The sequence below is a fragment of the Chiloscyllium plagiosum genome, unplaced genomic scaffold, assembly GCF_037043375.1.
Source record: "Chiloscyllium plagiosum isolate Xiang-an unplaced genomic scaffold, Cpla_swu_hap1 HiC_scaffold_3, whole genome shotgun sequence".
NCBI classification, from domain to species: Eukaryota; Metazoa; Chordata; class Chondrichthyes; order Orectolobiformes; family Hemiscylliidae; genus Chiloscyllium; species Chiloscyllium plagiosum.
In genome coordinates, this window is record NW_028270141.1 from 142,472,379 (window position 1) to 142,497,962 (window position 25,584).

General features: G+C 46.2%; 2 protein-coding genes across 2 annotated transcripts in view; both read right to left on the reverse strand.

Annotated features, from left to right (window-relative positions):
- Positions 1-25,584, reverse strand: part of LOC148151751 (EH domain-containing protein 3-like) — a 207,506-nt gene that overhangs the window by 97,132 nt on the left and 84,790 nt on the right. The gene's annotated exons all lie outside the window — the stretch shown is intronic.
- Positions 18,275-25,584, reverse strand: part of LOC148151753 (uncharacterized) — a 32,669-nt gene continuing 25,359 nt past the window's right edge. The window contains exon 5 of the mRNA XM_087975807.1: positions 18,275-20,113. Coding sequence (XP_087831933.1) covers positions 19,948-20,113 — 166 coding nt within the window. The 3' untranslated portion in view covers positions 18,275-19,947. The remainder of the gene's footprint in view (positions 20,114-25,584) is intronic.

A 25,584-nucleotide genomic window follows, 5' to 3' on the forward strand; every position in this document is an offset into this window, starting at 1 on the left:
GCACTTATCGAAATTAAACAGCCCTGGAGATCGCAACGGTGAGCTGAGTTCACGAACTGCTGCCATCCTTTGGGGACTTGGGCATCCACAATGCTGTCAGAAAGGGAGTTCCAGGTGTTTGATCCAGTGACACTGAAGGAACGGTGATATATTTTCAAGTCAGGGTTGTGTGTGGTTTGGAGGGGATCTTGCAGGAGGTGGTGTTCTCATGTAATTACTGCCCTTAGTCCTTCTAGGGAGTAGAGAGCACAGATTTAGACGTTGATGCCAAAGGAGCAAGCTGATTGGTTGAAATACAATCTGAGTGATTTTCCAGCCTTCCCTATGCAGGCAATTGGTGTGTAGTCTATCCCACTCCTGACCTGTATCTTGTCAATGGTGGACAGGGTTCAGTGAGATACTGCAGTGTATCTTGTAGATGGTACAAGTTGTTAACTTTGTGTGTTGATGGTGGGAGGAGACATTTCCAAAGGAGCTGATTTCCGGGGCTGACGTGGGAGAGACCGCCCTTGTCATCCAGGCTGTGTCTGAACAAATGTGATATTAAGGAGTTCCAGCAAAACTGGAATCAATGGGAACTGGGAAGAATTTCCACTGGTTGGAGTCATACCTGGCACATGCTCACTAACCACCTCCCTCTTCAATGGGACTGACTGAAGCCGTCTCAAAGCTGTCTCTGTTACCAGTTTCATTTCATTCTTCTCTCAATTGACCCCTCCTGAGAAATCTTTTCTGTCCCTTTCAGGTGTTAAGGAACACCAGCCCAAATAAATCTCTGAAGAAGAGTCACACTGAACATGAATCACTAACTCTGCTTCTGTCTCCAGAGATTCAGCAAGACCTGGACAATATCTGGGATTGGGCTGACAGGTGGTAGGTGACATTTAGAATGGAGAACATAGAACGTACAAGAGTGCAGCACAGAAACAGGCCCTTCAGCCCAACATATCTGTGCTGACCATGATGCAACTCTACACCATTCCTAACTACCTGCACAAGGTCTATATCCCTCTGTTCCCTTAAATGCCTCTTAAACTTTACTCCCATATCTATATCTTCCAGTGCCCTGGGTAGCATATTCCAGGCACTGACCACACTGTGTATAAAACCCCCCCTCGCACATTCTCCACTCACCATAAAGCTGTGCCCTCTAGTGTTTGAGATTTCCACCCTAGGATAAAGACTCTGACTATCCACCCTCTCCATGCCTCTCATTATTTAATATACTTCAATCAGTTCGTCCCTCAGACTCTGATGTTCTAATGAAAATAATCTGAGTGCGCCCAAACTCTCCTTATAGTGAACACACTCCAATCCAGGCAACATCCTGATAAAACTCTTTTGCACCATGTCCAAGGCCACTACATCCTTCCTGTAATGTGCAATAAGTGGTGGCACGGTGGCACAGTGGTTAGCACTGCTGCCTCACAGCGCCACAGACCTGGGTTCAATTCCTGCCTCAGGCGACTGACTGTGTGGAGTTTGCACATTCTCCCCCTGTCCGTGTGGGTTTGTTCCGGTTTCCTCCTACAGTCTAAAAATGTGTAGGTTTGGTGAATTGGCCATGCTAGATTGCCTGTTGTGTGAGGTGAAGGGGGATGGGTTGCGGGTCGGTGTGGACTTGTTGGGCCTGTAAGTAATCTGTAATGATTTTGCTAGTTTTCTTCTCAAGCCCCAGACTGATGAAGGCAAACATGCCGTTATGCCTTCTCTCCAACCTTATCCATTTGTATTGCCACTTTCAGGGAGCTATGGACTTGACCCAAGATCCCTCTGCAGATCAATTCTTGCCCTTTATTATACTATTTTGAATTCTTCCATTTGACCTTCCAAAGTGCATCATCGTCTGGATTAAACTCCACATGCCATTTCATTGCCCATATTTCAAAGTGATCTCTATTTGTTGCTGTATCCGTTGACAACCTTCCTCACTGTCCATAACTGCACCAATTTGGTTTGCACCACATAACTGTCAGGCACTGATCATCTCCAACAAGAGAGAAGGTAAACATCACCCACTGACATTCAATGGCATCACAGTCACTGGATCCACCACTTCAGTGAAAACAGACACAACTTATTCATTCAGCTCCTCGACCACTTCTCTATTCCTGAAAATAAATCCATCCAACTCTGTCTGGAATGGACCCACATCCGTTTTAGCCAAACATTTTCTGCACAAGTGGGAACTTTTGCAGTACATTTCTCTGTTTGTTATGGATTGCATTCATATTCAATTCTCCTGTTCCTTACAAGTTTCTTCGTCCTCCTTTGCGGAACCATTCTAGTGAGGACCCTCTGCAACCTCTTAAGGAGACTCATGTATTCCCTAAAATGTGATCATCAATGGCCACAATGATCATAACAGAATTTCATAGGGGTTCAGCAAAACTTCCTCGATTGAGGAATCAATCATCTCGTTATAAACTCAAGACCCTGTTTCTTTTGCTATTCACTCTCTCAATAAAGATCGGTGCACCAAAATTCCCCTGCCATCTCTGCCATGCAGTTTTTTGAACAGTGCCGTTAAGTTTATGTCCACTCTTAGAATTCCTCACCAAAACTGTATCCCCTTATCGGCCACGGGACTGTCCATTCTGAGAGCTTTTCGATTCTGTTCCTGTAATCATGATGGAACGGAATGATGGAGGGTTCCCAATGGGCTGAAAGACTGACTCCTGTTGCTATTGCCCTGTAACCTACTCTGATTCAGACAGGTTTTGACACGAGGAATGAGAATTAAATGTCTATATTCTTAATTCTGTTGCAGGACTATTCCCAACAAAACTGATGGGAAACAATATGAAGAACTGGTCCTTGATTTCCTGAAAGACTTGGAAAAAGACAAGAGAACACTTAATAGAACATAGAACATCGAACAATACGGCACAGAACAGGCCCTTCGGCCCATGATGTTGTGCCGAACATTTGTCCTAGCTTAAGCACCCATCCATGTACCTATCCAATTGCCACTTAAAGGTCACCAATGATTCTGACTCTGCCACTCCCACAGGCAGCGCATTCCATGCCCCCACCACTCTCTGGGTAAAGAACCTACCCCTGACATCTCCCCTATACCTTCCACCCTTCACCTTAAATTTATGTCCCCTTGTAACACTCTGTTGTACCCAGGGAAAAAGTCTCTGACTGTCTACTCTATCTATTCCCCTGATCATCTTATACACCTCTATCAAGTCACCCCTCATCCTTCTCCGTTCCAATGAGAAAAGGCCTAGCACGCTCAACCTATCCTCGTACGACCTATTCTCCATTCCAGGCAACATCCTGGTAAATCTTCTCTGCACCCTCTCCAAAGCTTCCACATCTTTCCTAAAGTGAGGCGACCAGAACTGCACACAGTACTCCAAATGTGGCCTAACCAAAGTCCTGTACAGCTGCAACATCACTTCACGACTCTTGAATTCAATCCCTCTGCTAATGAACTCTAATACACCATAGGCCTTCTTACAAGCTCTATCCACCTGAGTGGCAACTTTCAAAGATCTATGAACATAGACTCCAAGATCCCTCTGCTCCTCCACCTTACTAAGAACCCTACCGTTAACCCTGTATTCCGCATTCTTATTTTTCCTTCCAAAATGGAAAACCTTACACTTGGCAGAGTTGAACTCCATCTGCCACTCGTCAGCCCAGCTCTGCATCATATCTAAGTCCCTTTGCAGCCGACAACAGCCCTCCTCACTATCCACAACTCCACCAATCTTCGTATCATCTGCAAATTTACTGACCCACCCTTCGACTCCCTCTTCCAAGTCATTAATAAAAATTACAAACAGCAGAGGACCCAGAACTGATCCCTGCGGAACTCCAAATGTAACTGGGCTCCAGGCTGAATATTTCTTTTCATTTGGTATAAGAAAGGTGGACTAACACAAATAGCTTTAGAAAAGGAATTGGAATGACATTTTTCCAGAAGGTTCTGTTACCTTTATACAAACTCAACAGTGAGATGTACTTAATTCTGAAATTGTTTTGTCTTCCCCAAACTACATTGCATTAACCTAGACTACTGTGCATAACTCTGGTCTCCGTACCTAGAGAAAGATATACCCTTCTTCCTCACTTTCAGTGAATGCAGTGACTATTCCTTAGACATATTATGGACATGTGCCCACATTGGGAATTTGACCAATTCCACCAATGTCCTATCTCAGAAATCCCGGTGTCCTGTTTATAAACACTGCCCTCTACTGGCAGTCGGTAATTGTATTTCCAACAAAGAATACAAGCATTTATTCTTCAATCAAAATTATTCAATAGCATCAACAGTCCCTCATTGACTTCCCCATTTACAGTCTCTGTTCCCACTGGTCCTTTAGTCCAATGATTCCAATCAATGGGATTATCCAAGTTACACTTCATTGGCCCCGGAATTCTGATCGGGAGTCAGTCGTTGTCACCGACACACTTCCCCCCATTCACCTTGACCCGACAACAGCCCCGACATGACCGTATCAGACTGGACAAAACCCATGACCCAGCTGGTCCCGAAACTCCATCACTCCTCTCCAACCCCAGGATTCTACAGATCCCTCATCACTGACCCACTCCTCCCCTTCACCTCTACCACAGCCCCATTGGAACGGGACACCTCCCCCCACCCATCCCATTACCAGCAAAACAACAGCCCTCCCTTTCACCAGCCTTCACACCCCATTCAACCCAAACCCATGAGACCCAAAAGCTGCACCTGAACAGACACCCCCTGCTCCTGCAATGGGTTTGGAACTGACAGCCAACTGCATTCCCCCATCATCCCCCATCACCACACAAAACCCACCCAACCCCTGCCTCACTAACCTGAAACCCCACCCAAAGTGACCCAGGAGGTACTGACTCTCCGTCCCAACATGGTAGCACCGCACCTCATCCCTCAACCCTCTGGGCCTGACACCGCCCCTTCACCTCATCCACCTCACAACCCCAGCAGATCCATCAGTCCCATTCCTCTCCGAAGTGGTGTCAGCAGAACTGAAATGCTCCCTCACTCCATCCCAGCCCTTACACACCCCAAGCTTTCTCTCACATACCTGACAATATGCCCCTCCCCCCCGGCACCATTCTCTCCCACTCCCCGGTCCTCTACCTTCCTCACCTACCTCCATGCTACCCCCCCTCACACACATTCCATTGAAACCCCTCACCCACCCGTCACTCTGTCCATCCTCCTTCACACGCTCCCACCAACTGCAGCCCCTCCTCCTCCTGCCCATCATCCTCCCTCCATACTTCCGTCCACTCTCACCTTTGCACGATGGTTTTCAGCTGTCCTGGGGGCTGTACCGTTTTGTCTTTCCCCTGGGTCATAAAAAAGAAGGTCCACCATTCAATGAGATCATTGCTGATCTTCTCCTTCAATACCGCTTTCCCACACTGTCCCTCGATTGGGTAATCTGTCCAATGATGTCATTGCACTCACTGTAATTCACTCTTGGGTACGGAGAGTAAAACTACTGATGTCATCCACTGCTACAACTGAAGTGAGATTTTTGTACTCTTCACTCCCTTTGTAATAAAGGATAAGATACTGTTTGTTTCTCCAGTAGCTTGCTGAACCTGTGCATTAACGCTCTGTGTTTGATGTAGAAGGACATCCAGGTCACTCTGAATGCCACCATTTTCCAGTCACTCACCAGTGCAAAACATTCCCCTGGAATATTTTTTCCATATTTGGTTACCATCAGATTTCCCCAAATTCTGCCCAGTTCCCGCCCACACCCTCAACCCTGCACACGATGTGGCCTCCTCTATATTGGGTCCGCTGCACCTGATGTGGCCTCCTCTATATTGGGGAGACAGGCCGCCTACTTGTGGAACGTTTCAGAGAACACCTCTGGGACACCCGGAACAACCAACCCAACCACCCGTGGCTCAACACATCAACTCCCCCTCCCACTCCACCAAGGACATGCAGGTCCTTGGACTCCTCCATCGCCAGACCATAGCAACATGACGGCTGGAGGAAGAGCGCCTCATCTTCTGCCTGGGAACCCTCCAACCACAAGGGATGAACTCAGATTTCTCCAGTTTCCTCATTTCCCCTCCCCCCCACCTTGTCTCAGTCCCAACCCTCGAACTCAGCACCACCTTCCTAGCCTGCAATCTTCTTCCTGACCTCTCCGCCCCCATCCCCACTCCGGCCTATCACCCTCACCTTAACCTCCTTCCACCTATCGCATTTCCAACGCCCCTCCCCCAAGTCCCTCCCCCCTACCTTTTATCTTAGCCTGCTGGGCACACTTTCCTCATTCCTGAAGAAGGGCTCATGCCCGAAATGTCGATTCTCCTGCTCCTTGGATGCTGCCTGACCTGCTGCGTTTTTCCAGCAACACATTTTCAGCTCTGATCTTCAGCATCTGCAGTCCTCACTTTCTCCTAGAACACATTAACCAGACATCAGGTTCCAGCTCTGGTCGCTCTGACTGTCCCTGACAGAGCTGTCCTGGATGCTCATGTTCCTTTTAATATCCTTTATAGTGAGGATTTCTCTTCAAAACTAAATTATTGCCCAGTGTTTCAGATACATTTCTGACCAACCATCTCTGTTGGGCATTGGTGACATCAGTTGAAAGTCTTCTTACAGCACATGTAGGGGGTTAAATTTAATTGTAAATTGGGAGCTGGGTCCTTCACTCGGAGACAGGGATTAAGTATCCTTTAACCTTCTTTGAAATGAATGAATTGTGTATAGCATCAGACTGGGATTTGGTCCTGCTGATGGATTATATTTCTGTTTAATCTGTCATGTTGGGTCAGAATGTTTCACATTGATGTGGTCAGAGTTCATTGACAGTGGGAGGGATTACAGAGCCTAGTTGTTTCAGGTTGGTCGGTGCTGGAACTGCCCTGTGGAGTATTCCTACATGGAATGGATTTGTATTCCATCAATACTCATTGTTGTGACCCTTTTGGAATGATGTCCCACCTTCATCTGAAAATCAGTGACACATGAGAATCAGTCAGCTTTGTGCTGTTGTGTCTGAGGTCAGTGGTTTCACTTGTTGAACTCTGCAGCACAAGGGAAGGGGGCAGGAGAGTGGGAGCTTACATAGAACATAGAACATAGAACATAGAAGAATACAGCGCAGTACAGGCCCTTGGGCCCTCGATGTTGCGCCGATCCAAGCCCACCTAAACTACACTAACCCACTATCCTCCATATACCTATCCAATGCCCTCTTAAATGCCCATAAAGAGGGAGAGTCCACCACTGTTACTGGCAGGGCATTCCATGAACTAACGACTCGCTGAGTGAAGAACCTACCCCTAACATCAGTCCTATATCTACCCCCCCTTAATTTAAAGCTATGCCCCCTTGTAATACCCGACTCAATACGCGGGAAAAGGTTCATACTGTCAACCCTATCTAACCCCCTAATCATCTTGTACACCTCAATCAAGTCACCCCTAAACCTTCTTTTCTCTAGTGAAAACAGCCCCAAGTGCCTCAGTCTTTCCTCATACGATTTTCCTTCCATACCAGGCAACATCCTGGTAAACCTCCTCTGCACCCGTTCCAATGCCTCCACATCCTTCCTATAGTATGGCGACCAAAACTGCACACAATAAACTGCACTTACATTGAGGCTCAGGACCAGGAGGGGTCAGTGAGAGGAGGAAGAGGGATGTGGACTGCAGCCTGGAGGTGGGTGAGGGTCTTGCAATTGGAACCAGCAACTTCCAGACACATGGAGAATTCTAAATACGTGAATAATGTGTTCCCAGTCTCACTGGAGGAACTTACATTTGTATTGGAACCAACAAGAAGGAAGAGAGTGGAAGTGCGGGACACTGTCAGGAACACCAGGCCAGGGTGAAAATTTCACCCTCTATGTGGGCAGTAGAATATTCCCTATTCCTGCCATTCCTGATTATCAGAAACTGAACATTGTGCTGGGAATGAGGAGAAAGGTTGTTTCTCAATCCAGTTCAGTTTTACTCAGGTCAGTGCAGGTTCAGAAAACACCTGGATCCAGGTGAGGAAGGACAAGTGGAAGATTTTGGGAATCAGGAATGAAGCAGCATCAAACTGATCCCTAAAATGGAGAAATAATCCTAACGTGAAATCAGAATCCAGAGTCTGATGAGAGAATAAAATTCAGCTTCAGATCTCCCACCCACACTGAGAGCTCCCACCCACATATAGACTGACTGAATGTGTGATTGAAGAAATGATCTATTCCAATATGATTCCTGTTAACAGGCCGTTCATTCACAGGCTTCTCGTGAAGAAGCCATTGTCTTTGAGTTTGTGTTTGTCTGTGTTTTTCTAACTGCTGGGAATGTATTCTCACTGTGAAATAAAGAGGGTGATGCATCACAACACTCGGTCTCCTGTTCAATTCTTACTCTGAGGGAAATCTGGATCACTGCTCATATCACGAGTTTAATATTAGATAAAATCTTCCACATTTTAGTGAAATGAATCTGTCGATGTATTGAAGATCAAAAGTAATAATTCTCCCATTTCAGAGAATTATCCTGCATTACTGTAGGGCATTTGGTCCACTGTGTACCAGTGCCAATGGGCAAACTGACACTGGGGATTTAAAGTCAGTTACATGTGTGGCTCAAAGATTGATGTATTTCTAATTTCTTCATCACAACCTACTTTCCCAATAATTGTGGCATCATCTGCAAATCCCTGATCTTTTGGAATGGGAGAGCAGGCTCGAGGGGCTGAATGGCTCACTCCTGTTCCTATTTCCCATGGTATTGTAGTTACAGTGAAAGTCACCACCGTCCCAGAGGCTGTTCTCTCCCATTAGATAGAGGTGGCTGCTGGTGTAGAGTTATCTCTGAGGGTCAGCAGTCCTCAAGCAAGGGGTGAGGGGGAATATGATGGGGTAGCATTGTTGGTATGGGATAGAATAGTAAGAAGTGATTTGGAATTGGAAGATGAAGTATCCAGGTGAGACACTAGGAATTCTGCAGACAGTAACTCACCTCCTGACTTCCCAAAGCCTCTCCAAGGCACAAGTCAGGACTGTGATGGAATATTCCCCAAGATGTGCTCCAGAACCTTACCAAAGCTCCTCAGACAGAATCTTCCAAACACTCAAACATTTCCGTCTCGAAGGACAAGAACAGCAGATACATGGAATCACCCCCACCTGCACGTCCCCCTCTAAGCCACTCACCATCCTGACTTGTTCAAGTTAAATGGATTTAGTGCAGGGATAAAGGTTCACTTTCAATCCCCATTAAACACACTTCACTGGAGTACTCTGAATGCTGCCTCTTGGTGTAGCAGATACAAGTTCCTGACTCATCACTGAAGCAATTCTTCCAAAAACGAGAAATATTACCCGGAACTGGAAATGGCTGACCCAGTACGAGATCCGACAGGCGACCCACCTTTGATCACTCGACTCAAAGTCCAAAGTTCTTGTCAAATGGTTGGTCTGTGCGACGTACATAGAACATAGGATGTGATAGCGCAGTACAGGCCCTTCAGCCCTCAATGTTGCACCGACCTGTGAAAATAATCTGATGCCCATCCAAACTATACCTATGGATGTCCAATGCCCACTTAAATGCCCTTAATGCCAGCGAGTCTACGACTGTTACACGTCCCTACTACTCGTTGAGTAAAGAGACTACCCCAGATATCTGTCCTAAATCTATCACACCTCAAATTGTGTCAGCCTTCACCATCCAAGGAAAAAGGTTCTCACTGTCCACTCTATCCAACCCTCTGATTATCTTATATATCTCAATTAAGTCACCTCTCAACCCTCCAATGAAAACAGCTTCAATTCCCTTAGCCTTTCCTCATAAGACCTTCCTTCCATACCAGGCAATATCCTAGTAAATCTCCTCTGAACCCTTTCCAAAGCTTCCGTATCCTTCCGATAATGCAGTGACAAGAACTACACGCAATACTCTAGCTGCCACCTTACCAGTGTCTTGCACAGCTGAAGCATGACCTTGTGGCTCTGAAACTCAATCCACCTTGCAAATAAATGCCAAAACACCATATGCCTTCTTAACAACCCTATCAACCTGGGTGGCAACTTTCAGGGACTTATGCACCCAGACACTGAGATTCCTCTGTTCATCTACACTGCAAGAATTTTACCATAAGCCCAGCAACTGTATTCCTGTCACTTTTTCCAAAGTGAACTACCTCACACTTTTCTGCATTAAACTCCATTTGCCACTTCTCACCCCAGCTCTGCATCTTATCCATGTCCCTCTGTAACCCACAACATCCTTCGGCATTATCCACAACTCTGCCTACCTTAGTGTCTGCAAATTTACTAACCCATCCTTCTACACCCACCTCCAAATCATTTATAAAAGTGACAAACATCAGTGGCCCCAAAATAGATCCTTGTGGCATTCCACTGGTAACTGAGCTCCAGAATGATCATTTCCCATCAACTGCCACCCACTGTCTTCTTTCAGCGAGCTAATTTCTGATCCAAACCACCAGATCACCTTCAACCACAAAACTCCATATTTTGTCAATAGCCTACCATGTGAAACCTTATCAGACGCCTTACTGAAATCCATATACACCACATCAACCGTCTTACCTTCATCCACCTGTTTTTTTTCACCTTCTTGAAGAACTCAATAAGGTTAGTGAGGCACAACCTACCCTTCACAAAACTGTGTTGACTATCCCTAAGCAAATTATTCCTTTCCAAATGATTATTAATCCTATCTCTTTGAATCTTTTCTAACATCTTACCCACAACCGAAGTAAGGTTCACTGGTCTATAATTACCAGGGTTGTTCCGACTCCCCTTCTTCAACAAGGAACAGCATTTCCTATCCTCCAATCTTCTGGCACTACTTCTGTCGACAATGATGACATAAAGATCGAAGCCAAAGGCTCTGCAATCTCCTCCCTGGCTTCCCAGAGAATCCGAGGGTAAATCCCATCCGGCCCAAGGGTCCAATCTATTTTCAGATTTTCCAAAATTGCTAAAACCCTCTCTTTGTCAACCGCAATTCCATCTTATCTTGTAGCCTGTATCTCCGTGTTCTCACGAACATTGCCCTTTACCAATGTGATTACTGTCAAAACGTATTCATTAAGCACTTTTCCATGTCCTCAGATTCCACACACAACTTTCCACTACTATCTTTGATTGGCCCTAATCTTACGCTAGTCATTATTTTATTCCTGATATAGAAGGCGTAAGGGTTTGCCTTGATCCTATCCGCCAACTAATTTTCATGTCTCCTCCTGGCTCTTCTTAGCCCTTTCTTTGTATCTTTTCTGGATAACGTATAACTCTCAAGCCCTCCAACTGAGCCTTCACACTTCATCCTCACATAAGCTTTCCTATTATTCATGACAAGCGATTCAATTTCTTTATTAAACCATGGCCCCTTTCTTGATAACTACCTCCCTGTCTGACAGGTATATAAATACCCAGGTCCTGCAGTAGCTGTTCCTTGAAAAAGCTCCACATTTCAAGAGTGTCCATCCCCTGCAGCTTCCTTCCCCAACCTATGCATCCTAAATCTTGCCAAATCGCATCATAATTGCCATTTCCCCAGTTATACCTCTTTCCCTGCGGTATATACCTATCCCTGTCCATTGGTATTGTAAACATAACCGAATTATGGTCACTATCATCAAAGTGCTCACCTACCTCCAAATCTAACACCTGACCAGGTTCATTCCCCAGTACCAACTCCAGTATGGCATCACCCTTGTTGGCCTGTCTACATACTGTGTCAGAAAACCTGCCTGCACACATTGAACAATGGTTGGTCTGTGCAATGGTTGGTTTGTATGATGAATGGTCTATATGATGATTGGTCTGTATGATGGTTGGTCTGTGTGATGATTTGTCTGTGCGATGGTTGGGTCTGTGCAATGGTTGGTCTGTCTGATGATTGGGTCTGTACGATGGTTGGTCTGTGCTATAATTGGTCTATACGCAGGTTGGTCTGTGCAATGCTTGGTCAGTGCGAAGGCTGGCCTGTGCGATGGTTGGGTCTGTATGATGGTTGGGTCTGTACGATGGTTGGTCTGTGCGATGGTTTTACTGTACAGTTCTCACCGAGAATAGGGAGTGAACCTCCATTTTTATGTTTTCGTTCAGTCCCCAAACTGTTCAAATTTCTCCTCTCCAGCTATGAGGTCATCCTTGAAGATCATTAATAGTTTTTGTCACTGATCTGACTGCCTTTGAGCAATTTAATGCTCTGCTTTAATCTTTTCAGAAGATATTTTCACAATTTTCACCAGGCCCAACAAGTTCACACTGACCCGCCGAAGCTCAACCCATCCAGACCCATTCTCCTAACACATCGGGCAATTTAGTATGGCCAATTCATCTAACCTGCACATTTTTGGACTGTGGGAGGAAACCAGAGTACTAACCACTTTGCCACCATGCCGCCCACGGTGAGTTTGCTTCACTTGGCTATTCTGCTTCCCAGCATGTATCAGAAACTTCCCTGACCTGCCATTTTAGGTTACAATCAGTTCAGGAAGGCAATGCACCTTATCAATGATGTGAAGGTGTTGGTGTTGGACTGGTTTGGACAAGGTGAAAAATCACATGACACAGGTGATCATGTTTTTCAAATAAACCCATTGGACTCTAACTTGGTGTTGTGTGATTTTACTTGCCACTTACCAGTGCAAGCCCAGATATTGTTCAGACCTTGTTGCTTTTGAACACGGACTGCTTAAGTATTTTTGGAGTGGTGAATGGTGCTGGGAGAGAAGACTAAACCATTGGGAGGGACTGCATTAAATTGAGATTGACAGGGACAGAGTTTGCTTTACAGAAACAAGGTGAAAAATCACATGATACAGGTGATCATGTTTTTCAAATAAACCCATTGGACTCTAACTTGGTGTTGTGTGATTTTTCACCTTGTCAGTGGCAACGAGGAATAGTCAATAAATACCCTCCCAGCCAGCAACACCCTAATCCTGGGAGTGAATTAGAAATAATTCCTAATGTAACCATAGGTTTCTCACTGTTTCTGTAAAGCAAACTCTGTCCCTGTCAATCTCAATTTAATGCAGTCCCTCCCAATGGTTTAGTCTTCTCTCCCAGCACCATTCACCACTCCAAAAATACTTAAGCAGTCCGTGTTCAAAAGCAACAAAGTCTGAACAATATCTGGGCTTGCACTGGTAAGTGGCAAGTAAGTTTTGTGCCACACAAATGCCAGGCTGTGACCATCACCAATAAGAGACAATCTAATCATTGTACCTTGATATCCAATGGTGTTACTATCACTGAATGCCTGACTATCAAAATCCTGGGGGGGTTCTCATTAACTAGAAATTCAACTGGACTCACTGTGGAAGCACAGTGGCTAAAAGAGCAGTTCAGGGCTCAGCATACTGCAGCAAGTATCTCACCTCCTGACTCCCCAAAGCCTGTTCCCCCATCTGCAAGGCACAAGTCAGAAGTGTGATGGGATACTCCCCACTTGCCTGGATGGTGCAGCTCCAAAAACACTCAAGAAGCTTGACACCATCCAGGACAAAGCAACCGCTTGATTGGTACCACATCCACTCCCTCTACCAATGACACTCAGTAGCAGCAGTGTGTCGTATCTACATGATGCACTGCAGAAATTCACCAAAGATCCTGAGACAGCACCTTCCAAACCCACAAACACTTCCATCTGGAAGGCCAAGGGCACCAGATACATAGGAACACCACCACCTTCAGGTTCCCCTTTAAGCCACTCACTATCCTGACTTGGAAATATATTGCCCATTCCTTCACGGTCACTTGGTCAAAATCCTGCAATTCCCTCCCCAAGGGCATTGTGGGTCAGCCCACAGCAGGTGGACTGCAGCAGTTCAAGAAGGCAGCTCACCCCACCTTCTCAAGGGGCAACTAGGGACAGGCAATAAATGCAGCCTCCCAGCCAACATTACTTACATCCCACAAAAGAATAAAAAACATTAGAGATCAAACTTTTTAAAAATAACCAACGGATCCCAACTCCAAACTTGGCAGGATCCCCTGAAGTATTATCAGTTTAAAAAAATGGCCGAAAGGGGCAGAATTTTGCAGGAACCCAGCCTGACCCTTGGAGTGAAGGTTCCCTGCTCCAGGACCCTGTGGTGAGAGGCCCAGAAGGAAGTGGGGAAGAAATCTGGAGAGCTGATCCCAGCGATTGCTGCTTCCCTCAGCCTGGAAATCTCTTGGCCCGGGTAAGGCAGCTGAGATAGATTCATAGAGCACAGAAAACAGACCTTTCAGTCCAACCCCTCCATGCTGACCAGCTATCTTTAATCAATTCCGTTCCATTTGTCAGCATTTGGCACATATTCCTCTAAACCCATTCTATTCATGAACCCATCCAGAAATACAAGCACAGCAACTGAAATAAACAGGAACAGACTGAAATAAAAATTGGCCAGAAATCAAAGTATGCTTGGAATGCCTGAGCCAAGACAGACGCACAAGAGACAGTTCTCCCCAGGGAAACTGAAGCCCAGGCAATTGAAAACTGGAGTGGCATCAGAACACATGAGGAAGTGTGAAAGGGCAATTCGACCCTTCCTGACAAACAACCAACATGCGATGCACGGGACAGACATTCCTCAGTAAGGTAGAAGACCAGGTGTATGTTCTGGGGTGAAACCAGACTTCCAGCCTCAAGGCAGACACATCGAACGGTTCACTGTTAGCAAGCCATCGAGAACCATTAGCAGCATTTCAAGGTGATAAAACCAATTAGTTTGATTCCCCTGATCAGCCAAGTCCTTGGAACATTCCAGAAGGTAGCCAGGAGGGTATAAGAACCCAGCCTGGCAGGGCATGACCGAACCCCACTCTCCAGCCGACCTACAGGCAGGTCAGGATACAGCAGTGAGCAGAGCAGCTCACCCTCCGACCAGAGAGAGAATCAACTCATGAAGAGAGGTACAGACGAACAATTCGACAGAGCAGCAAAAGGTAAGCATGTCTGGGAATTGTTTTAATATTCAAAAGAATCGGATCGTTAGAAATAGAGTTGGTAAAATTATTGAGTGTAGTTTTTCCCTTTGTTGTCTTAAATAAAATTGGGACTTGGCTGACTGACTGCAGTCTCATGCTGTGTTGTCCTTACCTAATACACGCTAAGGAGCCTGGGTAAATAAATATTGTGTACACCGGTCGAGGAGTCCATAGGGTCTCAGAGATATCCTGTTCCAAGCAACACCATAAATCTCCAATAGGGGGAGGGAAATCAGTCACAGAAGGATTCAAAGTTAATCAGGAAGAGTCTTGAGATACAAGTTGTGGGTAATGTCTGGTTCCGGTGATTTGAGTTGATTTTTATCTGAAGCAAATACGAGAGGGTGCCATTGTACTGGAATGACTGAGAGCGCAGATTAAACCATCAGGAAGGGGCTGCATTAACATGAGATTCATGATGTGGAGGAGCCGGTGTTGGACTGGGGTGTACAAAGTTAAAAATTACACATCACCACATTATTGTCCAACAGGGTTTGTTTGGATCTACTGTTCCTTCATCAGTAGCTGTGGAGCAGGATCATAAAACGCAGAAATTTTCACAAATGATTACATGTCATGCAGCTGATATGATAGATTGAACAAACCTAGATTATGGTTCAGTTTGAATTAATTTTTATCTGAAGCAGTGCAAACACCATGTTGTGCCATTGTACTGGAAAGACTGGGAGAGCAGATCAAACCATCGAGAAGTGCTGCATCAAAGTGAGATTGACAGGGACACAGCTTGCTTTCCAGAAAGTGAGAATCCCATGGTTTATATTAGAAGGATTTTTTAAAAATTCACTTATGGGATGTAGGTGTTGCTGGCTGGGAGAGTATTTTTTTGCCCATTTCTGTCTGCCGTTGAGAAGGTGATCTGCCTTCCTGAACTGTTTGTAACCTAAAATGACTGGTCAGGGAAGTTTCTGATGCATGCTGGGAAGGACAATGGCCAAGTGAAGCAAACTCAAAACTATTGAAAGAAATCTGAACTGGTTCCATTATAAACCGTTCACAACAACAGACTTCTGTAAAGAGATGAGCCATTCAACACAATCAACAGGTTCGAAGGCAATGCTCATAATAAACATTTTATCCTATCTCATACACAACTCATATCTTGTGAAAACACAGCATTAAATTGCTCAAAGACAGATAGATCAGCGACAAAACCATTGAGGAGCCGCATGGATGATGTCATCGCTGGAGGGAACTCATTTGAACAATTTCGGGACTGAAGGAAAACATAAAAATGGAGGTTCATTGCCTCTTCTCCATGAGAACGGTACAGAGCAATTATCACACAGACCAACCATCGTACAGACCAACCATCGTACAGACCAACCATCGCTGAGACCAACCACCACACAGACCAACCATCGCACAGACCAACCATCGCACAGATCAACCATCGCAAAGACCAACCACCACACAGACCAACCATCACACAGACGACCATCGTACAGACGAACCATCGCACAGACCACCATCTCACAGACTGACCATCTCACAGACCAACCATCGTACAGACGAACCATCGCACAGACCACCATCTCACAGACCGACCATCTCAGACCAACCATCGCACAGACCAACCATCTCACAGACCAACCGTCACACAGGCCAACCATCGTACAAACCAACCATCGTACAAACCAACACACAGACCAACCATTGCACAGACCAACCATCACACAGACCAACCATCACACAGACCAACCATCATACAAACCAACCATCGTACAGACCAACCATCATACAGACCAACCATCGCACAGAACAACCATCGCACAGATCAACCATAGTACAGACCAACCATCGCACAGACTAACCATCGCACAGACCAACCATCACACAGAACAACCATCACACAGACAATCACACAGACCAACCATTGTACAGACCAAACATCACGCAGATCAACCGTAGTACAGACCAACCATCACACAGACCATCCACGCACAGACCAACCATCACACAGACCATCCACGCACAGACCAACCATCGCACAGACCAACCATCGCACAGACCAACCATCGCACAGGCCAACCATTGCACAGATCAATTGTAGTACACACCAACCATCACACAGACCATCCATCACACAGACCATCCATCGCACAGACCAACCATCACACAGACCATCCATCGCACAGACCAATTATCGTACAGACTGACCATCACATAGACCAACCATCATACAGATTAACCATCGTACAAGAACTGCAGACTTTGAGTTGAGGGATCAAACGTCGGTTGCTGTCAGGTCTCGTGCTGGGTCAGCCATTTCCACTTGTGGGTAATAGTTGTCCTTTTTGTAAGAATTGCTTCAGTGATGAGTCAGGAACTTGTATCAGCTGCACCAAGAGGCCGCATTTAGAGTACTCCAGTGAAGTGTGTTTAATGTTGGATTGAAAGTGAATCTTCACACCCATACTAAATCAACACATCAGGATGGTGAGTGGTTTGGAGGGGAATGTGTAGCTTATGGTAATCCCATGTATCCATTGTCCTTGTCCTTCAAGATGGAAATGGTTGAGGGTTTGGAAGATTCTATCCAAGGAGCTTTGGTGAGGCTCTGGAGCACATCTTGGAGAGTATTCCAATTTTACACCTGAATTGTGCCTTAGGCAGGCTTTGGGAGGTTAGGTGGTGAGTTACTCACTGCAGAATTCCTAGTTTCTGACCTGCTTTCAATGACTTGCAGTGAATTAGATTCATCATATCAATACAGTTTCTGGTCAATGGTAATCCCCAGGGTGTTAATAGTGAGGGAATCAGGCAATGGGAACATGACTGAACTTCAAACGATACTGGTCAATTGTCTCTTACTGGATATGGTCAGAAGTCACACAAAACTAGGTTATAATCCAACAGGTTTGCTTGAAATCCCAAGCTTTCGCAGTCCTACTCTATCTGATATGGGGGCTGTGCTCTCACTAATCTCACCTTGCCCATGGTTCATGTACACAGTGGGACAAATACCCTCCATTAGAGCAGGTTCATTTTCTGAAATAAGAGAATTATTACTTTTAATCTTCAATACTTTGACACATTGATTTCACTGAAATGTGGAAGGCTGTGTATAATATTAAAATTGTGATGTGAGCAGTGATCCGGATTTCCCTTTGAATAAGAATTAACAGGAAACCAAGTATTGTGATGCATCACCCTCTTTATTTCACAGTGAGAAAAAAATTCCCAGCAGTTAGAAAAACACAGACAGACACAGGGCAGTTACAGCACCGACCAACCTCAAACCATCAGGTTCTGTAATACCTCCCACTGTCAATGAGCTCTGACCACATCAACGTGAAACATTCTGACCCAGCATGACTGAGATTAAACGTAAGTCCAATCCATCACCAGGACCATCCCTGTTTCAGGCTGTACACAATTCATTAATTTCAAACAAGATTAAAGAACATTTAATCCCTGCTTCCCAGTGAAGGACTCAGCTTCCCATCTGTAATAGAATTTAACCCTCGGTACGTGCTGTAAGAAGACTTTAAACTGATGTCACCAATGCCCCACAGAGGTGGTTGGTCAGAAATGAATCTGAAACACTGACTAATAACTTAGATTTGAACAGAAATCCTCACTATAAAGGATATTAAAAGGAACATGAGCATCCAGGACTGCTCTGTCAGGGACAGTCAGAGTGACCAGAGCTGGAGCCTAATGTCTGGTTAATGTGTGGTTTGAAAGTTCATGTACGCATTCAGCAAACAATGAGGAAAACAAAGAGCATGCTGGTCTTCACTACAATGGAAGTGAAGAGTACGAATCTCTCACTTCAGTGATAAATGTGGGATCACAATCTTTTGTTCTCTTTACATAAGGAAGGATGTACTTATCCTGAAGGGGAATGCAATGACTGCTCATGAGGCAGATAATAAACTACAAACACCCAGGTCCCCGAGCTTCTTCCCTCTCTTAAGAATCATATCCCTGACTTTATTTATAATTGCTATAATAGATTATTGGCTAAAAGAGAGGCAAGGATGGCAACTCAACATCCCTGGACACAGAGTTTTCAGGCAGGACAGAGAACGGGATATAAAAAGGTGAGTGTGCCAGAAGCCTTACCAGGAGTACACTTGCTAAATCAAGGTCTTTCTGAGAGTGAAAGGTTGGAGTTCATCATAGCAAATGGACAGGAGCATTATCAGTTGATGGTTCATTGTCATAGTCTAAGGGATTTTCCATAAGTAATGTAGAAACAGGTTGAAGATTTCCCATAAAACATCTAGATGTATTAGATCAGTATAAAATCCTGTGTTCAGATTAATGGCAACTGCCTGTACAGAAATTGAAAGAAAAAGGCTCTTTTAAGAAGTTCTTAGAACAGAGTATTAAGCTGTAGATGCAGACGTGAAGAGGGATGGAGAGGGAGAGAGCGAAAAAGAGAGAGCGAGAGAGGCAATCTGCGAGTAGCTGTGGTGACAGGGGTTGAGGTAGACCGTGAAATTAAAGTTGAAGTGTTCAAGCTGCAAGAGGGTTTTGTGTGTCTGTTTGAGCTAAATTGACTTAGGCAAAAACATCAAAGTACTTTATGAGTCAACAGATCAGGTTCAAAGAATGTTAGATGTTTGGGTGTTGATGGAAAGACAGACCCACATGTCCTGAACCTGTGTACTGTGGTATGCCTCAATGAGTGAAATGTTTAGTGCCAACCTTCACCCTTATTGTATAATCATTCTCTTTGGTTTGCATTTAATGTTGTCCTTCTTACCAGGAAGATCATTGCATAACACAAACTTTTTTTCTCTGGAATTTGAGCCTAAATCCCAACAATTAAGTAAACCCTTTTTTAGATAAGGAGACCATAATTATGCATGCTAATCCAGGTTAAAGCCAAGATGTACCTTGCACATGAATAAAACAGTTTAAGACAGAGTTAAGCATGATTGATTGTTATATGTTATATTGACTGTTTTCTATAACAGTAAAGGGAACAGAACCTTCCAGGAAAAGGAAATCATTGGGAAGTTTTAAGAAAAGCTATATCCATTAGCCCACGTCTGCTAAAGAAATTAAGAGAAAATATTCCTGGTTCAAAGGGTTGGTTGTCTTCTTCCAAATCCTTCAGGAATTCAAGCACATGTTCTTCATATTGTTTCTCTTCCAGTTTCCTATCAACTGCCCTGCAATATGAATATAGGCATTTCATTTGTGACAACGTCTGCCTGGATCTGAGTAGATTAACAGGACAATATGAACAGGTGACAGCCATTCAGGTCATTGAGAGTCCTCCACCATTCAGTGCAATCCCAGCTACAGGAATGTCATCAATAACCTCACAGAATGGGCAGACATGTGGCAGATGGAAATTAGGACGGGCAAGTGTGAGGTGAGACACTCTGGGAAAAGGGATGTTGGGAATCATTATCGATGACGGAAAGGCACCAGGGACAGGGAGATCTGAGGGATATTGACCATTGAAAGATGCAGCACATATTAAGGAAGCATGGAGGATTTTGAGCTTCATTACTAGGGGTAGTGAGTACAAATGGGGGGAGATCATGCTGAAGCTTTGTAAACTGCTGGTTAGGTCACAGCTTAAGCATTGTGTGAAGTGATAATCACTCACACTTTAGGAATGATATTTGCACCTTGTGAGGATGCAGAGGGATTTTACCAATAGGTTTAGGGTGGAGAAGCTGGGAAATTTGTCCTTGGACAGTTGGTTGGAGCTGTACCAGACAGTGACATGAGTTAGGTAAGGGAGACAAAGAAAAGCTGTTCTCGCTGACTCATGGGACAAGAATGAGAGGGAACCGTTTCTGAAGGTGATGTCAGGAGGATGTTTTAAAATCTTTATTCATGGGCTATATGAGTATTTATTGCCCATCCCGACCTGCCCTTGAGAAGGTGGCATTTAGCTGCCTCCCAGACTACTTCTGTCTATTTGGTGTAGGTACATACAAAATCTCGCTAGGGAGGGTGTTCCAGGAATTTGACCCAGAGAAACAGAAAGGATGGTAATATATTTCCAATTCAGGAATTTGCAGGTGGTGGTGATCCCACGTATCTGCTGCCCTTCTCCTTCCAGGTGAAGTTGGAGGGGGTGGGGGTGTCATGGGTTTGGAAGGTGCTATTTTAGCAGAAAAAGCAGAAAGTGTTGGAGAAACTCAGCAGGTCAGGCAGCATCTGTGGAGAGAAAAACAGAGCTAACATTTCAAGTCCAGTGTACAATCATCACAGATTTTTTTTCCACAGATATTGTGAGACCCGCTGAGTTTCTCCAGAACTTTCCATTTCTGTTTTATATTCCCAACATCGCAGTTCTTTGTTTTACTTTGTTGTCGAAGGATTCCTCTTGAATTTCAGCAGTGCATTGTGCAGATGATACATATCGCAGCTACCATGTGTCGATGGTGGAGAGAGTAGATGCTTGTGAATCTGATGCCAATCAAGTGAACTGCTTTGATGTGGATGGTGTCAAGCTGCTTGAATGTTATTGGAGCTGCCCAATGGCAGTCAGGTGGGGAATATTCCATCACACTTTTGCCTTGTAGATGATGGACATGTTTTGGAGAGTTAATAGGTGAGTTATTTGTTGCAGGATACCTCTGACCTGTTCTTGTAGCCACAGTAGTTATATGATTAGTCCAGAGCTGGAAATGTGTTGCTGGAAAAGCGCAGCAGGTCAGGCAGCATCCAGGGAACAGGTGAATCGACGTTTCGGGCATAAGCCCTTCTTCAGGAATGAGGAAAGTTTGTCCAGCAGGCTAAGATAAAAGGTAGGGAGGAGGGACTTGGGGGAGGGGCGTCGGAAATGTGATAGGTGGAAAGAGGTCAAGGTGAGGGTGATAGGTCAGACTGGGATGGGGGCGGAGAGGTCGGGAAGAAGATTGCAGGTTAGGAAGGCGGTGCTGAATTCTATGGATTTGACTGAGACAGGGTGGGGGGAGGGGAAATGAGAAACTGGTGAAATCCGAGTTCATCCCTTGTGGTTGGAGGGTTCCTAGGCGGAAGATGAGGCGTTCTTCCTCCAACCGTCGTTTTGTTGTGGTCTGACGATGGAGGAGTCCAAAGACCTGCATATCCTTGGTGGAGTGGGAGGGGGAATTGAAATGTTGAGCTACAGGGTGGTTGGGTTGGTTGGTCCGGGTGTCCCAGAGGTGTTCTCTGAAACGCTCCGCAAGTAGCCGGCCTGTCTCCCCAATATAGAGGAGGCCACATTGGGTGCAGAGGATGCAATAGATGATGTGTGTGGAGGTGCAGGTGAATCTGTGGCGGATATGGAAGTTTCCTTTGGGGCCTTGGAGGGAGGTGAGGGGGGAGGTGTGGGCGCAAGTCTTGCACCTCCTGCGGTTGCAGGGGAAGGTGCCAGGAGTGGAGGTTAGGTTGGTGGGGGGTGTCGATCTGATGAGGGAGTCACGGAGGGAGTGGTCTTTACGGAATGCTGATAGGGGAGGGGAGGGAAATATATCCTTGGTGGTGGGGTCCGTTTGGAGGTGGCGGAAATGACGGCGGATGATGCGCTGTACATGGAGATTGGTGGGGTGGTAGGTGAGGACCATGGGGTTCTGTCCTGGTGGCAGTTGGAGAGGCGGGGCTCAAGGGCGGAGGAGCGGGAAGTGGAAGAGATGCGGTGGAGGGCATCGTCGACCACGTCGGGGGGGGAAATTGCGATCCTTGAAGAAGGAGGCCATCTGGATTGTGCGTTTTTGGAACTGGTCCTCCTGGGAGCAGATGCGGCGGAGTCGAAGGAATTGGGAGAATGGGATGGCGTTTTTACAGGGGGCAGGATGGGAGGAGGTGTAGTCCAGGTAGCTGTGGGAGTCGGTCGGTTTGTAGTAGATGTCCGTGTTGATTCGGTCGCCTGAGATGGAAATAGAAAGGTCGAGGAAGGGGAGGGAGGAATCTGAGACTGTCCAGGTGAATTTGAGGTCAGGGTGGAAGGTGTTGGTGAAGTGGGTGAACTGTTCAACCTTCTCGTGGGAGCACGAGGTGGCGCCGATACAGTCATCGATGTAGCGGAGGAAAAGGTGGGGGGTGGGGCCAGTGCAGTTGCGGAAGATGGACTGTTCCACATATCCTATGAAGAGGCAGGCATAGCTGGGGCCCATGCGGGTGCCCATGGCTACTCCTTTTGTTTGGAGGAAGTGGGAGGATTGGAAAGAGAAGTTGTTCAGGGTGAGGACCAGTTCAGTCAGTCGAAGGAGGGTGTCAGTGGAAGGGTACTGGTCGGTACGGCGGGAAAGAAAGAAGCGGAGGGCTTTGAGTCCTTCGTGATGGGGGATGGAGGTGTACAGGGAGTGGATGTCCATGGTGAAAATAAGGTGTTGGGGACCGGGGAAGCAAAAATCATGGAGCAGGTGGAGGGCATGGGTGGTGTCCCGAACGTAGGTGGGGAGTTCTTGGACTAAGGGGGACAGGACGGTGTCAAGGTATGCGGAGATGAGTTCGGTGGGGCAGGAGCAGGCTGAGACAATGGGTCGGCCGGGGCAGTCAGGTTTGTGGATTTTGGGCAGGAGGTAGAAGTGGGAGGTGCGGGGCTGTGGGACTATGAGGTTGGAGGCGGTGGATGGGAGATCCCCCGAGGTGATGAGGTTATGGACGGTCTGGGAGATGATGGTTTGGTGGTGGGGGGGTGGGGTCATGGTCAAGGGGGCAGTAGGAGGAGGTATCTGCGAGCTGGCGTTTGGCCTCAGCGGTGTAGAGGTCGGTGCGCCAAACTACTACCACGCCTCCCTTGTCTGCTGGTTTGATAGTGAGGTTGGGGTTGCAACGGAGTGAGTGGAGGGCTGCGCGTTCCGAGGGTGAGAGGTTGGAGTGGGTGAGAGGGGTGGGGGAGTTCAGGTGGCGGTTAATATCGCGGCGGCAGTTGGCTATGAAGAGGTCGAGGGCAGGTAGGAGGCCAGCACGGGGTGTCTAGGTGGATGCGGTGTGTTGGGGGCGGGAGAAGGGGTCGTCAGAGGGTGGGCGAGAGTCTTGGTTAAAGAAGTAGGCGCGGAGGCGAAAGCGGCGGAAGAATTGTTCGATGTCACGCCGTATGTTGAACTCATTAATCCGGGAGCGTAGGGGAATGAAGGTGAGGCCTCTGCTGATTAGTCCAGTTGATTTTTTGGTCAATGGGAACTCCCAGGATGTAGATAGTGGGGGATTCAGGGATAGTAACACCACTGAATGTCAAGTGACAATGGTCACTTTCTCCCCTGTTGGAGACAGTCATTGTCTATCATTTGTATTGAATGTTACTTATCATTTGTCAGCCCAAACCTGGATACTGCCCAGGTCTTGCTGCTTTGCATAAGGGCTTCTTTAATGTCTGATGAGTGACAAATGGTGCTGGACATTGTGTAATCATTAGTGAATATCCCACTTCTGACCTTATAATGGAGGGAGGATTATTAATGAAACAGCTGAAGATGTTTGGGCCAAGGACATTATCCTGAGGAAATCCTGCAGCATTATCCTGAACCTGAGATCACTGACCATGTGCAACCCATCCAGTTAGTACTGGTTCCACTTCCCCAAAACCAGTCCCAATGTCCCAGGAATCTGCAACCCTCCCCTTGCACCACCTTTCCAGCATGTGTTCAATTATAATTTCCTGGACTTTCTACTCTGACTCGCACGTGGCAATAGTAGTAATCCTGACATCACAACCTTTAAGGTCATACTTTCAACTTACTTCCTAACACCCTTTATTCTGCATTTAGGACCTCATGCCATATTTTATCCTCTGTCATTGGGACCAATGTATACCATGACCACTGGCTGTTCACCCTCCTCCTCCAAGATATCCTGTAGTCATTCTGAGACATCCTTGACCCAAACACCAAGGAATCTCATTTGTTGCCAGAGAAACATCCATCTATTCCCCTTCCAGTTGAATCCCCGATAGCTATTGCATTCTCACACTTTCCCCTCCTCTCCTTTGCTACAGGGTGAACCGTAGGAAACAGATGTGGCTGTTACTGGTTCTCTCTGAGGCACCATTCCCCCCGACATTATCCAAAGTGTCTGTTTTGCAGGAAATAGCCACAGGGGGTTCCTGCACTGCCTGCCTAGCCCCTTACTCTGTCTGGTGGTCACCCATTCCCTTTCTGCCTATGAAATCTGAGCCTGCAGTGTGACCATCTCCCTGTATGTGCTATTCGCAGTACTCTCAGCTTCATGGATGATCCACAGTGTCTCCAGCCATTCCTCCAGTTCTGAAAGCTGAGCTTCAAGGAGCTGCAGCTGAGACCCTTCCTGCCCCTATGCTGGCCCTGGGCACTGGAAATGTGGCCAGCTTCCCACGTAGAGCAGGAAGAGCACACCATGGCTTTGAGCTCTCCTGTCATGACTTACGCATTTGGATGAAACCTTTAAGTGGCACCTTAATGTCAAATAATACCAACTACTATCAGGGCTACTGCCAATATCAGGGCTGATCTTTGACCTGTGCCTAATTCTAAGCGGCTCTGTGAACAATAAATCGCACTGATACCCATTGCCGAGGCACATATATGGAAAATGTCCTCAATGGTTTGGTGGCGAGTCACATTGGAACAATGTCATTTATGGGTAAGGGGAGGGTAGAGCTGGCGAAAAGCTGTTGAAAATAATGACAGTAAAATAGAACATCAGACAGCTCAAGGAAACCTTGGATCTTCCACAA